Source organism: Aulonocara stuartgranti, assembly GCF_965226115.1.
Source record: "Aulonocara stuartgranti genome assembly, chromosome: 3".
Lineage (NCBI taxonomy): Eukaryota > Metazoa > Chordata > Actinopteri > Cichliformes > Cichlidae > Aulonocara > Aulonocara stuartgranti.
In genome coordinates, this window is record NC_138941.1 from 19065932 (window position 1) to 19083233 (window position 17302).

General features: G+C 41.2%; 2 protein-coding genes across 2 annotated transcripts in view; both read right to left on the reverse strand.

The window, feature by feature from the left end:
• LOC309700493 (uncharacterized protein) overlaps window positions 1-17302 on the reverse strand; it is a 2098293-nt gene that overhangs the window by 776722 nt on the left and 1304269 nt on the right. Inside the window, exons 50-53 of the mRNA XM_082524046.1 lie at window positions 16481-16657; window positions 8051-8227; window positions 4684-4860; window positions 1311-1487 (exon numbers count right to left, since the gene is read on the reverse strand). Of these exons, the coding sequence (XP_082380172.1) occupies window positions 1311-1487; window positions 4684-4860; window positions 8051-8227; window positions 16481-16657 (708 nt within the window). The remainder of the gene's footprint in view (window positions 1-1310; window positions 1488-4683; window positions 4861-8050; window positions 8228-16480; window positions 16658-17302) is intronic.
• The window catches only part of LOC309700537 (protein NLRC3-like), a 113762-nt gene that overhangs the window by 71445 nt on the left and 25015 nt on the right, over window positions 1-17302 (reverse strand). The window lies entirely within an intron of this gene.

Below are 17302 nucleotides of genomic sequence, written 5' to 3' on the forward strand. Positions count from 1 at the left end.
AACAGGAAGTTCCCAGCATATGGAAACAAAGGTTAAGTGTCCTATGGCACTCAGTGATGATGGTGCTGTGGCCCCACCACCTCCACCTCTTTGTAAAGGAACTAACTGTAATCTGAAGCTTCAAATGGAACTAAGACTTCCTCCACTAGGTGGCAGTGTCTGATGAGAAAGTGTTAGTGAAGTTGGCCTGGAGTCAGAAACAGGAAGATGCAGGATTTGGGCTGAAATGGGGAAAAGTGGTTCGCACTAGTGCCTTAAAGCAAGAAGGTTGTAGGTTGAAGCTTGTTGGCCTTTCTGTGGAGGTTGGATGTTCTCCCACAGTCCAATGAAATGCTGCTTAGGTTCATTGGTGCTTCTAAATTGGCTGTAGGTGTGGATGTGAGAGAGTGCTTCTCTGTCTCTCTCTGTTGGCCCTGTGATGGACTGCTCATCTGTGCAGGTGGACCACGCTTCTTGCCCTATGACAGCTAGGGCACAGGCTGCAGCCCTGTGAGCCTAAGCTGAATAAACAGTTAGCAAAAATGATCCATAGATGGCCTGAAATCCCCCAGTTAGCAGTTTGGTAGATAGCTATGACATGCTAATCCCATCCAGCAGCTGTATTCTACCCGTAAGCTGATCCCTGCTGAGCCAAAGCACTTTTTCATATACAAATTACAACCTTTAATAGAAACCTATTGGTCAGCATCTTATTAGCCTGCTGTTAGCTTCATTCCACAGAAAACTGAGAGAAACTAACAGAGTTGATAAAGAATAAAGAGAAATGTGCTGATTTAAAGCCTTTGAAGTGCTTCAGATGATCTCTGTCCACTTCTGTCCACTCATTCATTCATGTAAGCTTTCTAATGCAGCTTTGATCTTCACAGTCTGCTTCATGAAACTCATTCTAACCCTGAATGTCAGAGTGTTCCTCCTTCTCTTTCCCATCATTCATGCTGGCAGTGGAGGAGATTTGGATGTTGGACTGTGTTTTGGATGATGTGTGTATGTTTGTGTTGGACTGCTGTCTGTAAAGCAAACGCACATTTTGCTTTGGATTTCAGTGTCAGACAGACTTTAAGGTGGAATGAAGAGTTGGAGAGTTTCACAGTGAATTATCCAGTGGAGGATTTTTCTTCTTCTTTGAAGGTTTGAAATGTGAACATTGTTCTGCTGCAGTCAATGGACTAAACCAGAGAAGAAGAAAACAGACTTTACCATGAAGATCCTCAGTGTGGATCAGTATAATATCAGCCTGATGTCTGCAGTTTAGTGTCAGCACAACTTTCACATCATATTCATCTCAGCACAACTAAAACATGCTGACTGACCCCAGAGTTTCAAGTCCACATCCTGGACTCTCCAGGAAACCACACAGATGCTTCACTCCTGAATCCTGCAGCTTGTCGTTGTATCTCAGGTCCAGCTGTCTCAGATGGGAGGGGTTGGACTTCAGTGCTGCTGCCAGATAATCACAGCTGATCTCTGACAAACCACAGCCCCACAATCTGTATAAAGAATGAAAGATGTAAGTTTATTAGACAAAGTGTGAGCTTGAAATCATTCAGTGTTTCATCATCTGTTCAGAGCTGAAGAAGGTTCAGAATGTAGAAGTTTAGAAAATGGAAACTCCAAACAGCTGACAGAGTTCATACGCCTTTGTCAGGGTCAAATTCAAGCAAGACCATGTGAAAATTAAAACACATCATCCTAGGTGAACTTAAACACCTTTGTTCCCCTTTTGTTAAGACATAGAAAAGTACACCACACAAAAATACTGCAAAAGGAAACGGTCGCCTTATATACATAGTGTATAAACTCAAAATGCACATTTCACTTCAAATTAAGATTAAGGCTTTGAACAGATCACATAGTTCAGTTCAACATATAAGACTTTAAGAATGCACAAGCATCTACTTAAAATCTATTTAATTTATCATCCATGATATTATTTTGTACAATTCCAATGTATTTTGTTCATCTCCCTTAAATAAACAGGCAGTCTTAAAGTATGAAATATTCATATACAAACACATATAAATGTGTGTACTGTCTCAGTGGCTGATAGTACCCCACAGGCCTCAGTGTGAGCTTGAAGACATTTATAATGTTTAAGTAGTTTAATGTGCAGGTGCTGACGATAAACACATTTTGAATGAAAGCCGGGGAACTTTGGTAGCACAGAAACAAGTGGCTATTCTTTGTGACTATATGGATCACTCACAATACCATTATTTCACACAAAGGCACCAAATTAATACTCAAAAAAGCTGCAGCAATACACACAAATATAAACAGTACTTGGTGACAACTTTGCTTTTAGCCTTTAACCCTTCTTGACTACTTTTGATGTGGCCTCTATATTTTACCTTTAAAAACAGTTTATCTTGCCAATCTGTTATTTTCTCATTTTGACCAACTGTATCAGCACAATTTATCTAAATTCAGACAAAATTTAAAATACAAGTAGAAAGTGATATTTTGACTGTAAAAACCACACACATGTTTAACGAATCATCTTCATAACTTGAAATGCAAATAGAGATTGTACACTTTTAAAAATACGCACACGTTTTGCAAACAACAAAGTTATATGGTACTATTTACCAAAAAATGCAGCCAAGGCTCAGACGTTTTTCATATAATCATTTCAAACTATTTACAGAACAATCAGGTGTCAAACAATAGTTTGTGTCACTCTAACACATATGAGAACAGCACAGGGATAAACCTGCAGGTCTGACAGCAGGTGTGTCACTCAGCGTTTACACTGCAATCTGCCTTTGTTGGCTTTAAGGCAGCAACTGTGACGATCACTAGTAGAACTGACACACAAAACAAAACAACAGCTACACACTAAATACACAAGACAACAAACTAACTTGAGACCAAACACGGTAAACGTCACAAATCTCTCACGTATCAAAACTCTCTCTCTCTTTCGCTCACTCGCTCTCTCTTGCCGGTCACTCCTAAAACTTCCCCCTTTTGCTAAACAACCAAATGTCATGTTTCCATATCATTTTTGATTGGTCGACATGGTACATTTTCCTACCTATAGGGCTTTGGAGCGTGATGTCACGGGAGATGGGCCATGCCCCCTTCCGCCATGACAGTAGGCCAGCCAAAGGATACCATTTCAGCTATGGATCGTACGTGTTGTGTTGTCGGTTGCAACGTTAGATCACACGATCGTGAAGGCAAGAAGCTGGATAACGGGCTCTCTTTTCATCGTTTTCCATCCTGGAGGCAACGTGAGGGATCCCATGTATCCGATATTACTAAACAAAGACGTCAGGCTTGGATTGCAGCGGTGAGACGAGCGGATATCGAGTTCTCTGCAATCCCCAGCTTTGTGTTGGTTTGCTCACGGCATTTTCTTTCCGGTGAGTTCTAAATTAATTCATATCACTCTTGAAAGGCTTTTAGTGTTATTTTCAACGTGCTGAGGTCATAGATAATGAGATAAAACATGCTAATGTGTGATGCTGCAGAACCACATCATGTCGACTGAGTAGCTTATGATTTGGCATTATTGCAGGCAAACCAGCATATGAAATGGATGTAACAAATCCAGACTGGGCACCAACACTGCACATGGGGCATGACGACATACCTGTATCAGACTCGGACCGGCACTCAAGGCGTACGCAACGGAAGCGAAAAAGAGCACCCATCGGAGGTAAACAACCCCCCCCCCCCCCTCTAAAAACATGCTAAATTGCTATCACTGTACACTAATCCGCACATAACTTCCAGATGAATCACACACCTGTCATTGGAATATTGGTGTACATTTACCTTATGTCTAATTTTATCTTACAGGCTTTCGTTATGCAGCTGCAGAGTCTGAAGGTGTGCCCCGTGCAGAAGTGATTGATGAAGATCTGACAGAAGACCAACAGCAAAATCACAATGTCATGGAGGCAGTGGACAGCAGTTGTGTTGGACAAGTGGAGGTTGAGGTACCAGCTGCAAATGTGGATATACTGAAGAAATGTAAACCTTTTAAAATGATGACAGATTACAAACTCTCAGCTGTGTCTGTAATCAAACCTCTGTAACTTTGCTTCACTTCAGCAGCATCAGCTCATGTTCACATGTTGATTCATGGTTTGCTTCAGTTTTTGATGGACTGCAGAATATTTTGAAGGTTATCTGCTATAAAAAGCCAGAACAGGAAAATCTGCTTCATGTGTTTCTGTTTGATCCTCAGTGACTTTGACACAAAGGTCTCTGCTGTGATGATCACACCTCTGATCAAGTCTCACAGTGTCAGCTTTGTTTTTATACATATGGATATGTGCTGATAAATGATCAGAGTTATAATATTTCCCACTGTCTGCTGTGTGCCGTGACCTTTGACCTGCTAAAGACAGTCAGCTGTGGATTATTCATTGTTGTGTCTGATACTTAGAACTGTGAGGAAGAACACTACACAGTTAATCAGGGTCCCCTCTCTCTGAATCAGGAAAGGTGGGCAGGCCGCGTGTGGGCCGCGGGCCATACGTTGAGTCTCACTGTTTGAAATGTGAACATTGTTCTGCTGCAGTCAATGGACTAAACCAGAGAAGAAGAAAACAGACTTTACCATGAAGATCCTCAGTGTGGATCAGTATAATATCAGCCTGATGTCTGCAGTTTAGTGTCAGCACAACTTTCACATCATATTCATCTCAGCACAACTAAAACATGCTGACTGACCTCAGAGTTTCAAGTCCACATCCTGGACTCTCCAGGAAACCACACAGATGCTTCACTCCTGAATCCTGCAGCTTGTAGTTTTCACTCAGCTCCAGCTGTCTCAGATGGGAGGGGTTGGACTTCAGTGCTGCTGCCAGATAATCACAGCTGATCTCTGACAAACCACAGTCCCACAATCTGTATAAAGAATGAAAGATGTAAGTTTATTAGACAAAGTGTGAGCTTGAAATCATTCAGTGTTTCATCATCTGTTCAGAGCTGAAGAAGGTTCAGAATGTAGAAGTTTAGAAAATGGAAACTCCAAACAGCTGACAGAGTTCATACGCCTTTGTCAGGGTCAAATTCAAGCAAGACCATGTGAAAATTAAAACACATCATCCTAGGTGAACTTAAACACCTTTGTTCCCCTTTTGTTAAGACATAGAAAAGTACACCACACAAAAATACTGCAAAAGGAAACGGTCGCCTTATATACATAGTGTATAAACTCAAAATGCACATTTCACTTCAAATTAAGATTAAGGCTTTGAACAGATCACATAGTTCAGTTCAACATATAAGACTTTAAGAATGCACAAGCATCTACTTAAAATCTATTTAATTTATCATCCATGATATTATTTTGTACAATTCCAATGTATTTTGTTCATCTCCCTTAAATAAACAGGCAGTCTTAAAGTATGAAATATTCATATACAAACACATATAAATGTGTGTACTGTCTCAGTGGCTGATAGTACCCCACAGGCCTCAGTGTGAGCTTGAAGACATTTATAATGTTTAAGTAGTTTAATGTGCAGGTGCTGACGATAAACACATTTTGAATGAAAGCCGGGGAACTTTGGTAGCACAGAAACAAGTGGCTATTCTTTGTGACTATATGGATCACTCACAATACCATTATTTCACACAAAGGCACCAAATTAATACTCAAAAAAGCTGCAGCAATACACACAAATATAAACAGTACTTGGTGACAACTTTGCTTTTAGCCTTTAACCCTTCTTGACTACTTTTGATGTGGCCTCTATATTTTACCTTTAAAAACAGTTTATCTTGCCAATCTGTTATTTTCTCATTTTGACCAACTGTATCAGCACAATTTATCTAAATTCAGACAAAATTTAAAATACAAGTAGAAAGTGATATTTTGACTGTAAAAACCACACACATGTTTAACGAATCATCTTCATAACTTGAAATGCAAATAGAGATTGTACATTTTTAAAAATACGCACACGTTTTGCAAACAACAAAGTTATATGGTACTATTTACCAAAAAATGCAGCCAAGGCTCAGACGTTTTTCATATAATCATTTCAAACTATTTACAGAACAATCAGGTGTCAAACAATAGTTTGTGTCACTCTAACACATATGAGAACAGCACAGGGATAAACCTGCAGGTCTGACAGCAGGTGTGTCACTCAGCGTTTACACTGCAATCTGCCTTTGTTGGCTTTAAGGCAGCAACTGTGACGATCACTAGTAGAACTGACACACAAAACAAAACAACAGCTACACACTAAATACACAAGACAACAAACTAACTTGAGACCAAACACGGTAAACGTCACAAATCTCTCACGTATCAAAACTCTCTCTCTCTTTCGCTCACTCGCTCTCTCTTGCCGGTCACTCCTAAAACTTCCCCCTTTTGCTAAACAACCAAATGTCATGTTTCCATATCATTTTTGATTGGTCGACATGGTACATTTTCCCACCTATAGGGCTTTGGAGCGTGATGTCACGGGAGATGGGCCATGCCCCCTTCCGCCATGACAGTAGGCCAGCCAAAGGATACCATTTCAGCTATGGATCGTACGTGTTGTGTTGTCGGTTGCAACGTTAGATCACACGATCGTGAAGGCAAGAAGCTGGATAACGGGCTCTCTTTTCATCGTTTTCCGTCCTGGAGGCAACGTGAGGGATCCCATGTATCCGATATTACTAAACAAAGACGTCAGGCTTGGATTGCAGCGGTGAGACGAGCGGATATCGAGTTCTCTGCAATCCCCAGCTTTTTGTTGGTTTGCTCACGGCATTTTCTTTCCGGTGAGTTCTAAATTAATTCATATCACTCTTGAAAGGCTTTTAGTGTTATTTTCAACGTGCTGAGGTCATAGATAATGAGATAAAACATGCTAATGTGTGATGCTGCAGAACCACATCATGTCGACTGAGTAGCTTATGATTTGGCATTATTGCAGGCAAACCAGCATATGAAATGGATGTAACAAATCCAGACTGGGAACCAACACTGCACATGGGGCATGACGACATACCTGTATCAGACTCGGACCGGCACTCAAGGCGTACGCAACGGAAGCGAAAAAGAGCACCCATCGGAGGTAAACAACCCCCCCCTCTAAAAACATACTAAATTGCTATCACTGTACACTAATCCGCACATAACTTCCAGATGAATCACACACCTGTCATTGGAATATTGGTGTACATTTACCTTATGTCTAATTTTATCTTACAGGCTTTCGTTATGCAGCTGCAGAGTCTGAAGGTGTGCCCCGTGCAGAAGTGATTGATGAAGATCTGACAGAAGACCAACAGCAAAATCACAATGTCATGGAGGCAGTGGACAGCAGTTGTGTTGGACAAGTGGAGGTTGAGGTACCAGCTGCAAATGTGGATATACTGAAGAAATGTAAACCTTTTAAAATGATGACAGATTACAAACTCTCAGCTGTGTCTGTAATCAAACCTCTGTAACTTTGCTTCACTTCAGCAGCATCAGCTCATGTTCACATGTTGATTCATGGTTTGCTTCAGTTTTTGATGGACTGCAGAATATTTTGAAGGTTATCTGCTATAAAAAGCCAGAACAGGAAAATCTGCTTCATGTGTTTCTGTTTGATCCTCAGTGACTTTGACACAAAGGCCTCTGCTGTGATGATCACACCTCTGATCAAGTCTCACAGTGTCAGCTTTGTTTTTATACATATGGATATGTGCTGATAAATGATCAGAGTTATAATATTTCCCACTGTCTGCTGTGTGCCGTGACCTTTGACCTGCTAAAGACAGTCAGCTGTGGATTATTCATTGTTGTGTCTGATACTTAGAACTGTGAGGAAGAACACTACACAGTTAATCAGGGTCCCCTCTCTCTGAATCAGGGAAGGTGGGCAGGCCGCGTGTGGGCCGCGGGCCATACGTTGAGTCTCACTGTTTGAAATGTGAACATTGTTCTGCTGCAGTCAATGGACTAAACCAGAGAAGAAGAAAACAGACTTTACCATGAAGATCCTCAGTGTGGATCAGTATAATATCAGCCTGATGTCTGCAGTTTAGTGTCAGCACAACTTTCACATCACATTCATCTCAGCACAACTAAAACATGCTGACTGACCTCAGAGTTTCAAGTCCACATCCTGGACTCTCCAGGAAACCACACAGATGCTTCACTCCTGAATCCTGCAGCTTGTTGTTCAGGCTCAGGTCCAGCTCTCTCAGATGGGAGGGGTTGGACTTCAGTGCTGCTGCCAGATAATCACAGCTGATCTCTGACAAACCACAGCTCACCAATCTGTATAAAGAATGAAAGATGTAAGTTTATTAGACAAAGTGTGAGCTTGAAATCATTCAGTGTTTCATCATCTGTTCAGAGCTGAAGAAGGTTCAGAATGTAGAAGTTTAGAAAATGGAAACTCCAAACAGCTGAAGCCAACAGGAAGCAGCTTCAAACAAACACAACAAGAGAAAAAACTCTGAATGTTTCACATTAAAGTCGTACATTTCTCATAAAAACAGGACAAAGACTTGAAAAAGTCGTGTTTTTCCGTTCCAGGAACCACAAGGCTTCACTTTTAAAGGTGAAGTGTGAAAGAAATGGACATATTTGAAGTCCAACACCTTTTTCCAGTCACATTATTAAAGCAGACAAACTACAAGCTCATTTTCATTCCAACAAGTCATCTTCTGACCTGGACTAACAACACTGGTCTCTATGTGCAGCTGGCTGTGAGACCAGTGCTCAGGGAGCGTCTACAAAGTGCAACACTGAAAGAACATCACACACTAGCTTTGTCCCAAAACGTCGGCTGCATCCTTCGGAGGACCCGGTATTCGCGGTCTACGTGGGCCGGGTCCTTCAAAGACCGAAAAGGCTGGAAGTGCGAGGCTGTGAAATGGGACGGTCTAGCCTTCAGATTTGCGTCACCGCTGTGTTGGTGGAGTTTAATAACCTCGGCCGTCTGCTCCTTGCTATCTAAAATATAACAGGACACTGGCGTAAATTCTCGACCGTCTCACACTTCTGTTTAATCAGTTTCCTGTTTAACGTTTATTCAGCTGTGTGAAAATCCCGGAGGAACTTTGATCTCAGCCAAACCGATTTACTCCGGAACAAATAAAACACAGAAAAAAGGCAAACAATTACATTTTTAAGTTATCCGAGTGACTTATATATCGTGTTTCACCTGAGTAGTGAAAGAGCGGGGTCTGAAAACGATGAAGCCGGGCGTCCGCTGCTCTCGCCGGCTGGAGTGACCATTGAACTAGCGAGCGGGTGGGTAACAGACGTCTCCGAAAACGTCGGCACACTTTTGCAAATATGTGATGTCTTGATAAACCAAGCAGATATTTGAAGTTTACACAGCTACTTTCTCACCTGAAAATATGTTAAAAGTTTATTTTTTTACCCAGAAAGATTAATAAGAGTAATTTGAAAACTTAGTAGCTGCCGCCATTGTTGGCAGCTGAAATTTGGCTGGGATATGAATTCTGGGATATGGTGGGCCACGAAGGACACACCCGACGAATCCTTCAAATTCGGGGAAATGAAGGACGCATTTGTCGGGCACATTTGAAGGAGTCGACAAATACGGACAGCCTTCATCGCCTGGCTGTGACGTAATCGGCCTTCAAATGCAGCCTCTGGAGGATGCAGCCGACGTTTTGGGACACAGCTACTAATTTGCTTCCATCATCCAACCTGAAGAGGAAACAGAGACGCCTCCCCTTCAAAGTAAAAGCTGCTCCTTTTGGACACAGTATCAAAGAAAGTCTACAGTATAACATAGAAAAGACAGAACAAAGTTTTGGTTGTTTTTAAATTGTGCAGAAATGAAACTACACTAAGCTCAATTATGTGACAGACATTTCATCCCATGTCAGTTTGGCCTCATCCTGGGCCGGATTATCCAGCACACACTCTGACCACAGGTCCATGTTGAGCAGGATGAGCTGCTGGCTAATCTGGAGGCTGTAGCAGCAGCTCACAGTCACAGTGGATTTCCACTCATGAAAAAGCTCTGGCTGCTTCATTTCTCATCTCATATCAGAGACTTTAAAGCTTCACTGAAGCTGTACTGTGATGCTTCCATATTCCAGTGAGGCCTCCATAATGATTTCAGCTGTTCTGTACACACACTGTGTGCCCTGTATGGCTCAAAGTCTCTGCAGCCTGTTTTTATCTGCTATCATCAGATCTTCATCATCCTCATTCACATCCCTCACACACTCTACAGCCTCATCAGCACTGACTTCATCTTCACTGACTGATGGAGCACAACATGAACCTGTGGAGGCTGAAACACTGTCCTGTCAAACATCTCCCCGTCACCACTCCACTTCTGTCAGCCTTTAAATGAACCCTGCTCAAGTCTGTCACTTCTGTTTGGAGCCAAAAGAGGTTAAAGATTACGCCACTACATTCTTGTCTAGAAAATATTAAAGTGTATTTGGTGACACACAAAAAAGGGTAAAAGTATAGTTTGGGTCCACACATGTCCAAACCCTGGTGTGTAGGCCTACTTAGTATTGAGAAAAGCCCACTAAAAGAACGCCCACCAGACCAAAGCAATGGTGTTGACTTGATCAGCATTAACCCCGCCCCCTGACTTTGATGGGTGAAGCTGACAAATAAAATGTATTTATGAACAGCGATGCAGGGCCAGGAGTAGCAACGTGAATTAAATAAATACATCATTAAATAATTCATTAAATGTGTCAGTAAAATAATTCAAATAGAAAACAAACCAACAAAATATGTAATTAACTAATTTGAATTGTACATAAATACTTAATGAATTATTTTAAATGAAATTAACCGATAATTCATTGTGATTTTGTTTTGTGTTTTGATGAGCTAATAATCAGCTCTCTTTTTCTTATTGTTGTTCTAAGCCGCTTATCCAAAGGTAAGGCACTACCTGTTGAATTATTTCCAAAGTGTGCCAAATTGGACATTACAAATTAAAGTCTACTCACTGAAATTACTGGGGAATGTCTGCTTTGATTTTGATGAGAATCTCATGACAGTACTGAGGATTTAATGCAGTTGGACTGCTAAAAATGATTGAATGCGGTTGGACCGCTAAAGGATTTAATACGGTTGGACCGTGGAAAGCAGTTGGACTGCTGAGTGATTTTAGTATATTAGGGAATTTGGTTATTGTTTGGGGTGGAGCCCGTATTGGTTATAAGGTTGGACCTGCTTCAGTCTTACACTTTTTTGGCTGTTTTACTGTTGTTCCAAAGTATTATAAATTATTCAAGAACGTCAGTTGGACTGATAGGAAGCGCAGTGCTCAGAGGTAACGCTTGCCAATGCCAAGGACGCTTAGGCATTGTCCTCGAAGAGGGATAGTCAGTTGGTCACTGTGGAGCTTGGGGCACTCCAGAATAACTAGGAGTTAGAGTCTCCTTACCGTTTGGAACGGTAGTCTGCGCTTTTTTGGCCAGCAGAAGTTGGACTTCGGGCGTGTAACTTTAACTTAAAACTTCGGGGTAAGCCTTGGCTGTGAAATGCCAAAAATAGAGCTTCAGGCAAAGTTTGGGTTGGTTGACGCTTTTAAATTGAGTTAGGGATTTTAGAGATGAGGCCAGAAACTGTTGGACAGATACTGGTTAATTGATCACAAAAAAGTTGGACTTTATCGGTTGGACCGTTAACTCAAATTTGTCGAAATTGTTTAGGCGCTAAAGCTGACAGATGTGACAGTGGTTGTAAATATAAGACGTCTTTGTAATATAAAATAAGAGATCTCTGTGTGAAAGGAGTCTGAGGCAGTGCTGGAGCTATTTTTAGACTGTGTGTGTGTGAGTGTGAAAATGCAAATTAGTCAGCAGTGAACTGTTTAAACCACAGTTGGTTTTACAAATACTGCTGCAAACATTGTTGAGTGTGTGTTTAAGACGCCATTTATGTTCATTAGAGGGCTATAAATAAAGTTTTGAGTTGCCGTAGTGAATGTATAGTAATTGACTGAGTTTTGATATATAAATATATAAATATAGTGAGTGCACTGTATATATTTAAGACTAACATATTACTTTTAGGAGTAACCTCTCATCAGCAATAAATGCTGGTGTGTTTTATTTTTTCTATTCTATGTGTGTGCTGTGAGAATTAATAGAGGTTTCAATTGTTTTCTTTGACTTGCTCTTTCTGATTATGAAAGGCATGTCTGAAATACTCTTAGGAAAGCGTGTTGTGAGTATATTCCTCAACTCTTGTCACAGTTTAAGTGTGTGAATGCTGTGAGTAGCAGGCTTTGAGTGATTGGGTGTGATTTGTACAAAATAATAAATAATAATAACACTATGAAAGTTGATAGTAGAGTGAGTGCAGAAGTGGAAGTGTGAGAGAAAAGGCGGTGTGTGTGTGAGACGATCTGACAAACGCAAAGAATTTAGTATATTTAGAAGTGTGTGCGTGAAATAAGGGTGAATTGTTTTAGATCAAGACTTAGTAAAACAAGAGTTTTATTAGCCTGTAAAAAAAACAAAACAGGAGAGATAGAAACAGAAAATATGGTTCTGAGCAGCTGCAAGGTTGACAGGAAATGGTGTGTGTGACAGGAACTTTGCATGCCCATAAAAGGAACTGACTGTGACAAGTGAGCACACAGAGAGAGAAACATACGAGTTAAACTCCAGGCAGATGAAGCAAATGGAGGTTTTAAGAAAAGAAATGAAAAGGATATTAATTGTATGCTTTAGTGTGTCAATACAGGTGGACTTCTTTCAACCTAGCATCTTGAGTACAAAACCATTGATTAACAGAATTGGGAGGAAAACAGGCCAGATTTTGGCTTAAAATTTTACAGCTTGACCTCCCACTTGTCCCGATCCTGAGAAGAAGCTCATAGGACAGTTAATCTCCTGATGAAGACCGACAGAACATCGTGGACTTCAAGAATTAACAGCAGGCAAAAGACAGTGCAACTGAAACTACACTGACGATACCAGCAGCAGCATGGAAGAAAAGCACGTGATGGAAAATGCACGGTGAACTGCAGGCTGGTAAGAACAGTGTGACATAACTGTTTAAAGACACTGAATGGGATATTTTGCCAGGCTGGGATTTAATCTAAAAGGAAAATACTGAAAAGAGCAACGGAGAAGAAACAGAGAAGAAACAGACTGTGTTTGCTGGGGATCACAAGACAACAAAGGACACTAAGAGAAGGGCACAGGGGCCAGTGGGAAGGTGAAGCCCAGACGAGTTCGACTGCGAGAATAGAGGGTACAATTGGGTTGAAATTGAAGCCGGAACTCAGGATGGTTTAGGGATGTCCACGTCACAAACAAAGAGGTAAACAAAAAGAAGGTAAAATAAGGAGAGAAAATAACTGACAATTACATTAATGAATAGAAGACACACATACAGATATTACATAGATTTATTTTTAGGATAAAGGGGAGAGCTTATACGTAGAAATGATTTTTTATACACATATTGCATTTTGTGCCTTTAAGGGAGTTGTGGCTCAATTCGTCTCTTGTGGGTCACGAGCCTTTGGCTAGCGCTATGATTAGCCAATCTACTGTGAGGATGATATGAGTTATTGAAGGATTGCACACGCTTACAGACACAGAGTCCATAAACACACATGACAGTATTGATTCCAGGCAAAAGGCCTCAAATTAATTTAGCGTTTAACTGAACTTGAGCTGGCCCTGTAACAAGTGACAGAAAAGAGGAACTGAATAGGAGTTTCTTGCTTTAGAGAAGGACCAAAGGAAGGAAAGCATATATTTTGGTTAAGTCTGATAAACTAGAATGAGAAGCTATTGTTACATCAAAGGAGCAAGATGAAATAAAAAGGCTGTACCAAAAACAGGCTATAACATAGGAAATGTGAGTTTTAAAATGAAGTTAGTGTTAACACACAGGAGTTGTTTCAAGGCAGCGTTTAGCTGTGATAAAATGTATGCAGGAGTAATTGCTTATATGTTTAAACTTAATTGATTAAAGTGGTTGTTTTTTTTGGATCTTTTAGTAGAATAGGCGCTTATAATGATTTTCTTGTGAAAGGAGATTCTAGGTCAGAGTGGAGGCCTTGCAGCAGCGAGACTTCTGTGTACAGGATGTTGATGATTAGATAAGGCAAGCGACAGGAAACGCATGCAGGGACGTGAAAGCAGCGTTTTAAGAGTTTTAAAATGATGAGTAACGTTGAAGAATATATATAAATACAAGTCAATAAGTCAAGAAGATAATTAGGATCAGGCTTTTGATTAAAGAGTCCCAAAGATGATAAGTTAGGGAGGTGCAGGAAAAGGTGTTTGGTTTGCTTTACACAAGATCTCGGCGACCACAGGGGGGTGAGGATCCTGGAGGCCCGAGGCATGATGGACCACAAGAGAGGGACGCAGAAAAAACCTAATCTTACGCATGGAGTGTTCTCGAGGGGGAGCTGGTGTTTATTACTGGACCACTTAGAGGACATGAGGTTGTCTGATTTGCTGAGCCAGAGGACAGCTAGAGAGGGTCAGAGCGGGAGTGGTGACCCCGATGTCCATGATGCCATGGATGGACATGGAAGCAGCTGAGTGGGCCGAGGAGTGACCCAACACAATGTATTGTGACCTCTGGTGTTCCAGAGGTCGAGAGAGGGAGTATTGAGATTGGAGAGATATTTTGCTGCTATTGTTAAAGGCTCATGTTCTCACTTAGATCATCGATTTCTACTTGCATTTCTTTCTGGGAAAAATGGGGATTACTTTGAAAACAGGAAGCATTTTCCCCAATAAGCAGCCCTGGATTAGTAAATCACTCCAACATGTTCTCAGGCAGAAGAAGCTGTCTTGTTATGAGGGAGAGAAGAAAAAGATTGAGGCACAGAAACTTGTTGAAAGAGAGATAAAGCAGCTAAAATCAGGTGTAAAAGTAAAGCAGAGGATGAGCTGAATAAAGGACACTCAAGGCTGGCTTGGAAAGGAATGAAGTCCATGGTGGGGATGCAGAACAAGGAGCAAAGATGAATGTGATGCTGAATCAGCAGAAGACTTGGACTCATTTGATTCCAGCTTTGATATCATTGATTTCAATGAAGAGCTTTGTGATTGTAGCAAAGGGCTGGTAGCTCTGAGAGTCCCACTGATGAGGTGTTTGTGTGGAAATCTCTTAGTGGGACCAAAGAGAGAAAAGCCCTGGTCCTGATGCTGTGGGAGGGAAATGATTGAAGTGTGCTGTGAGGAACTGACTGGGAGATTTTCACACATTTTCCAGTCCTTGGAACAACAGGAAGTTCCCAGCATATGGAAACAAAGGTTAAGTGTCCTATGGCACTCAGTGATGATGGTGCTGTGGCCCCACCACCTCCACCTCTTTGTAAAGGAACTAACTGTAATCTGAAGCTTCAAATGGAACTAAGACTTCCTCCACTAGGTGGCAGTGTCTGATGAGAAAGTGTTAGTGGAGCTGGCCTGGAGTCAGAAACAGGAAGATGCAGGATTTGGGCTGAAATGGGGAAAAGTGGTTCGCACTAGTGCCTTAAAGCAAGAAGGTTGTAGGTTGAAGCTTGTTGGCCTTTCTGTGGAGGTTGGATGTTCTCCCACAGTCCAATGAAATGCTGCTTAGGTTCATTGGTGCTTCTAAATTGGCTGTAGGTGTGGATGTGAGAGAGTGCTTCTCTGTCTCTCTCTGTTGGCCCTGTGATGGACTGCTCACCTGTGCAGGTGGACCACGCCTCTTGCCCTATGACAGCTAGGGCACAGGCTGCAGCCCTGTGAGCCTAAGCTGAATAAACAGTTAGCAAAAATGATCCATAGATGGCCTGAAATCCCCCAGTTAGCAGTTTGGTAGATAGCTATGACATGCTAATCCCATCCAGCAGCTGTATTCTACCTGTAAGCTGATCCCTGCTGAGCCAAAGCACTTTTTCATATACAAATTACAACCTTTAATAGAAACCTATTGGTCAGCATCTTATTAGCCTGCTGTTAGCTTCATTCCACAGAAAACTGAGAGAAACTAACAGAGTTGATAAAGAATAAAGAGAAATGTGCTGATTTAAAGCCTTTGAAGTGCTTCAGATGATCTCTGTCCACTTCTGTCCACTCATTCATTCATGTAAGCTTTCTAATGCAGCTTTGATCTTCACAGTCTGCTTCATGAAACTCATTCTAACCCTGAATGTCAGAGTGTTCCTCCTTCTCTTTCCCATCATTCATGCTGGCAGTGGAGGAGATTTGGATGTTGGACTGTGTTTTGGATGATGTGTGTATGTTTGTGTTGGACTGCTGTCTGTAAAGCAAACGCACATTTTGCTTTGGATTTCAGTGTCAGACAGACTTTAAGGTGGAATGAAGAGTTGGAGAGTTTCACAGTGAATTATCCAGTGGAGGATTTTTCTTCTTCTTTGAAGGTTTGAAATGTGAACATTGTTCTGCTGCAGTCAATGGACTAAACCAGAGAAGAAGAAAACAGACTTTACCATGAAGATCCTCAGTGTGGATCAGTATAATATCAGCCTGATGTCTGCAGTTTAGTGTCAGCACAACTTTCACATCATATTCATCTCAGCACAACTAAAACATGCTGACTGACCCCAGAGTTTCAAGTCCACATCCTGGACTCTCCAGGAAACCACACAGATGCTTCACTCCTGAATCCTGCAGGTTGTAGTTCCTGGTCAGCTCCAGCTGTCTCAGATGGGAGGGGTTGGACTTCAGTGCTGCTGCCAGATAATCACAGCTGATCTCTGACAAACCACAGTCCCTCAATCTGTATAAAGAATGAAAGATGTAAGTTTATTAGACAAAGTGTGAGCTTGAAATCATTCAGTGTTTCATCATCTGTTCAGAGCTGAAGAAGGTTCAGAATGTAGAAGTTTAGAAAATGGAAACTCCAAACAGCTGACAGAGTTCATACGCCTTTGTCAGGGTCAAATTCAAGCAAGACCATGTGAAAATTAAAACACATCATCCTAGGTGAACTTAAACACCTTTGTTCCCCTTTTGTTAAGACATAGAAAAGTACACCACACAAAAATACTGCAAAAGGAAACGGTCGCCTTATATACATAGTGTATAAACTCAAAATGCACATTTCACTTCAAATTAAGATTAAGGCTTTGAACAGATCACATAGTTCAGTTCAACATATAAGACTTTAAGAATGCACAAGCATCTACTTAAAATCTATTTAATTTATCATCCATGATATTATTTTGTACAATTCCAATGTATTTTGTTCATCTCCCTTAAATAAACAGGCAGTCTTAAAGTATGAAATATTCATATACAAACACATATAAATGTGTGTACTGTCTCAGTGGCTGATAGTACCCCACAGGCCTCAGTGTGAGCTTGAAGACATTTATAATGTTTAAGTAGTTTAATGTGCAGGTGCTGACGATAAACACATTTT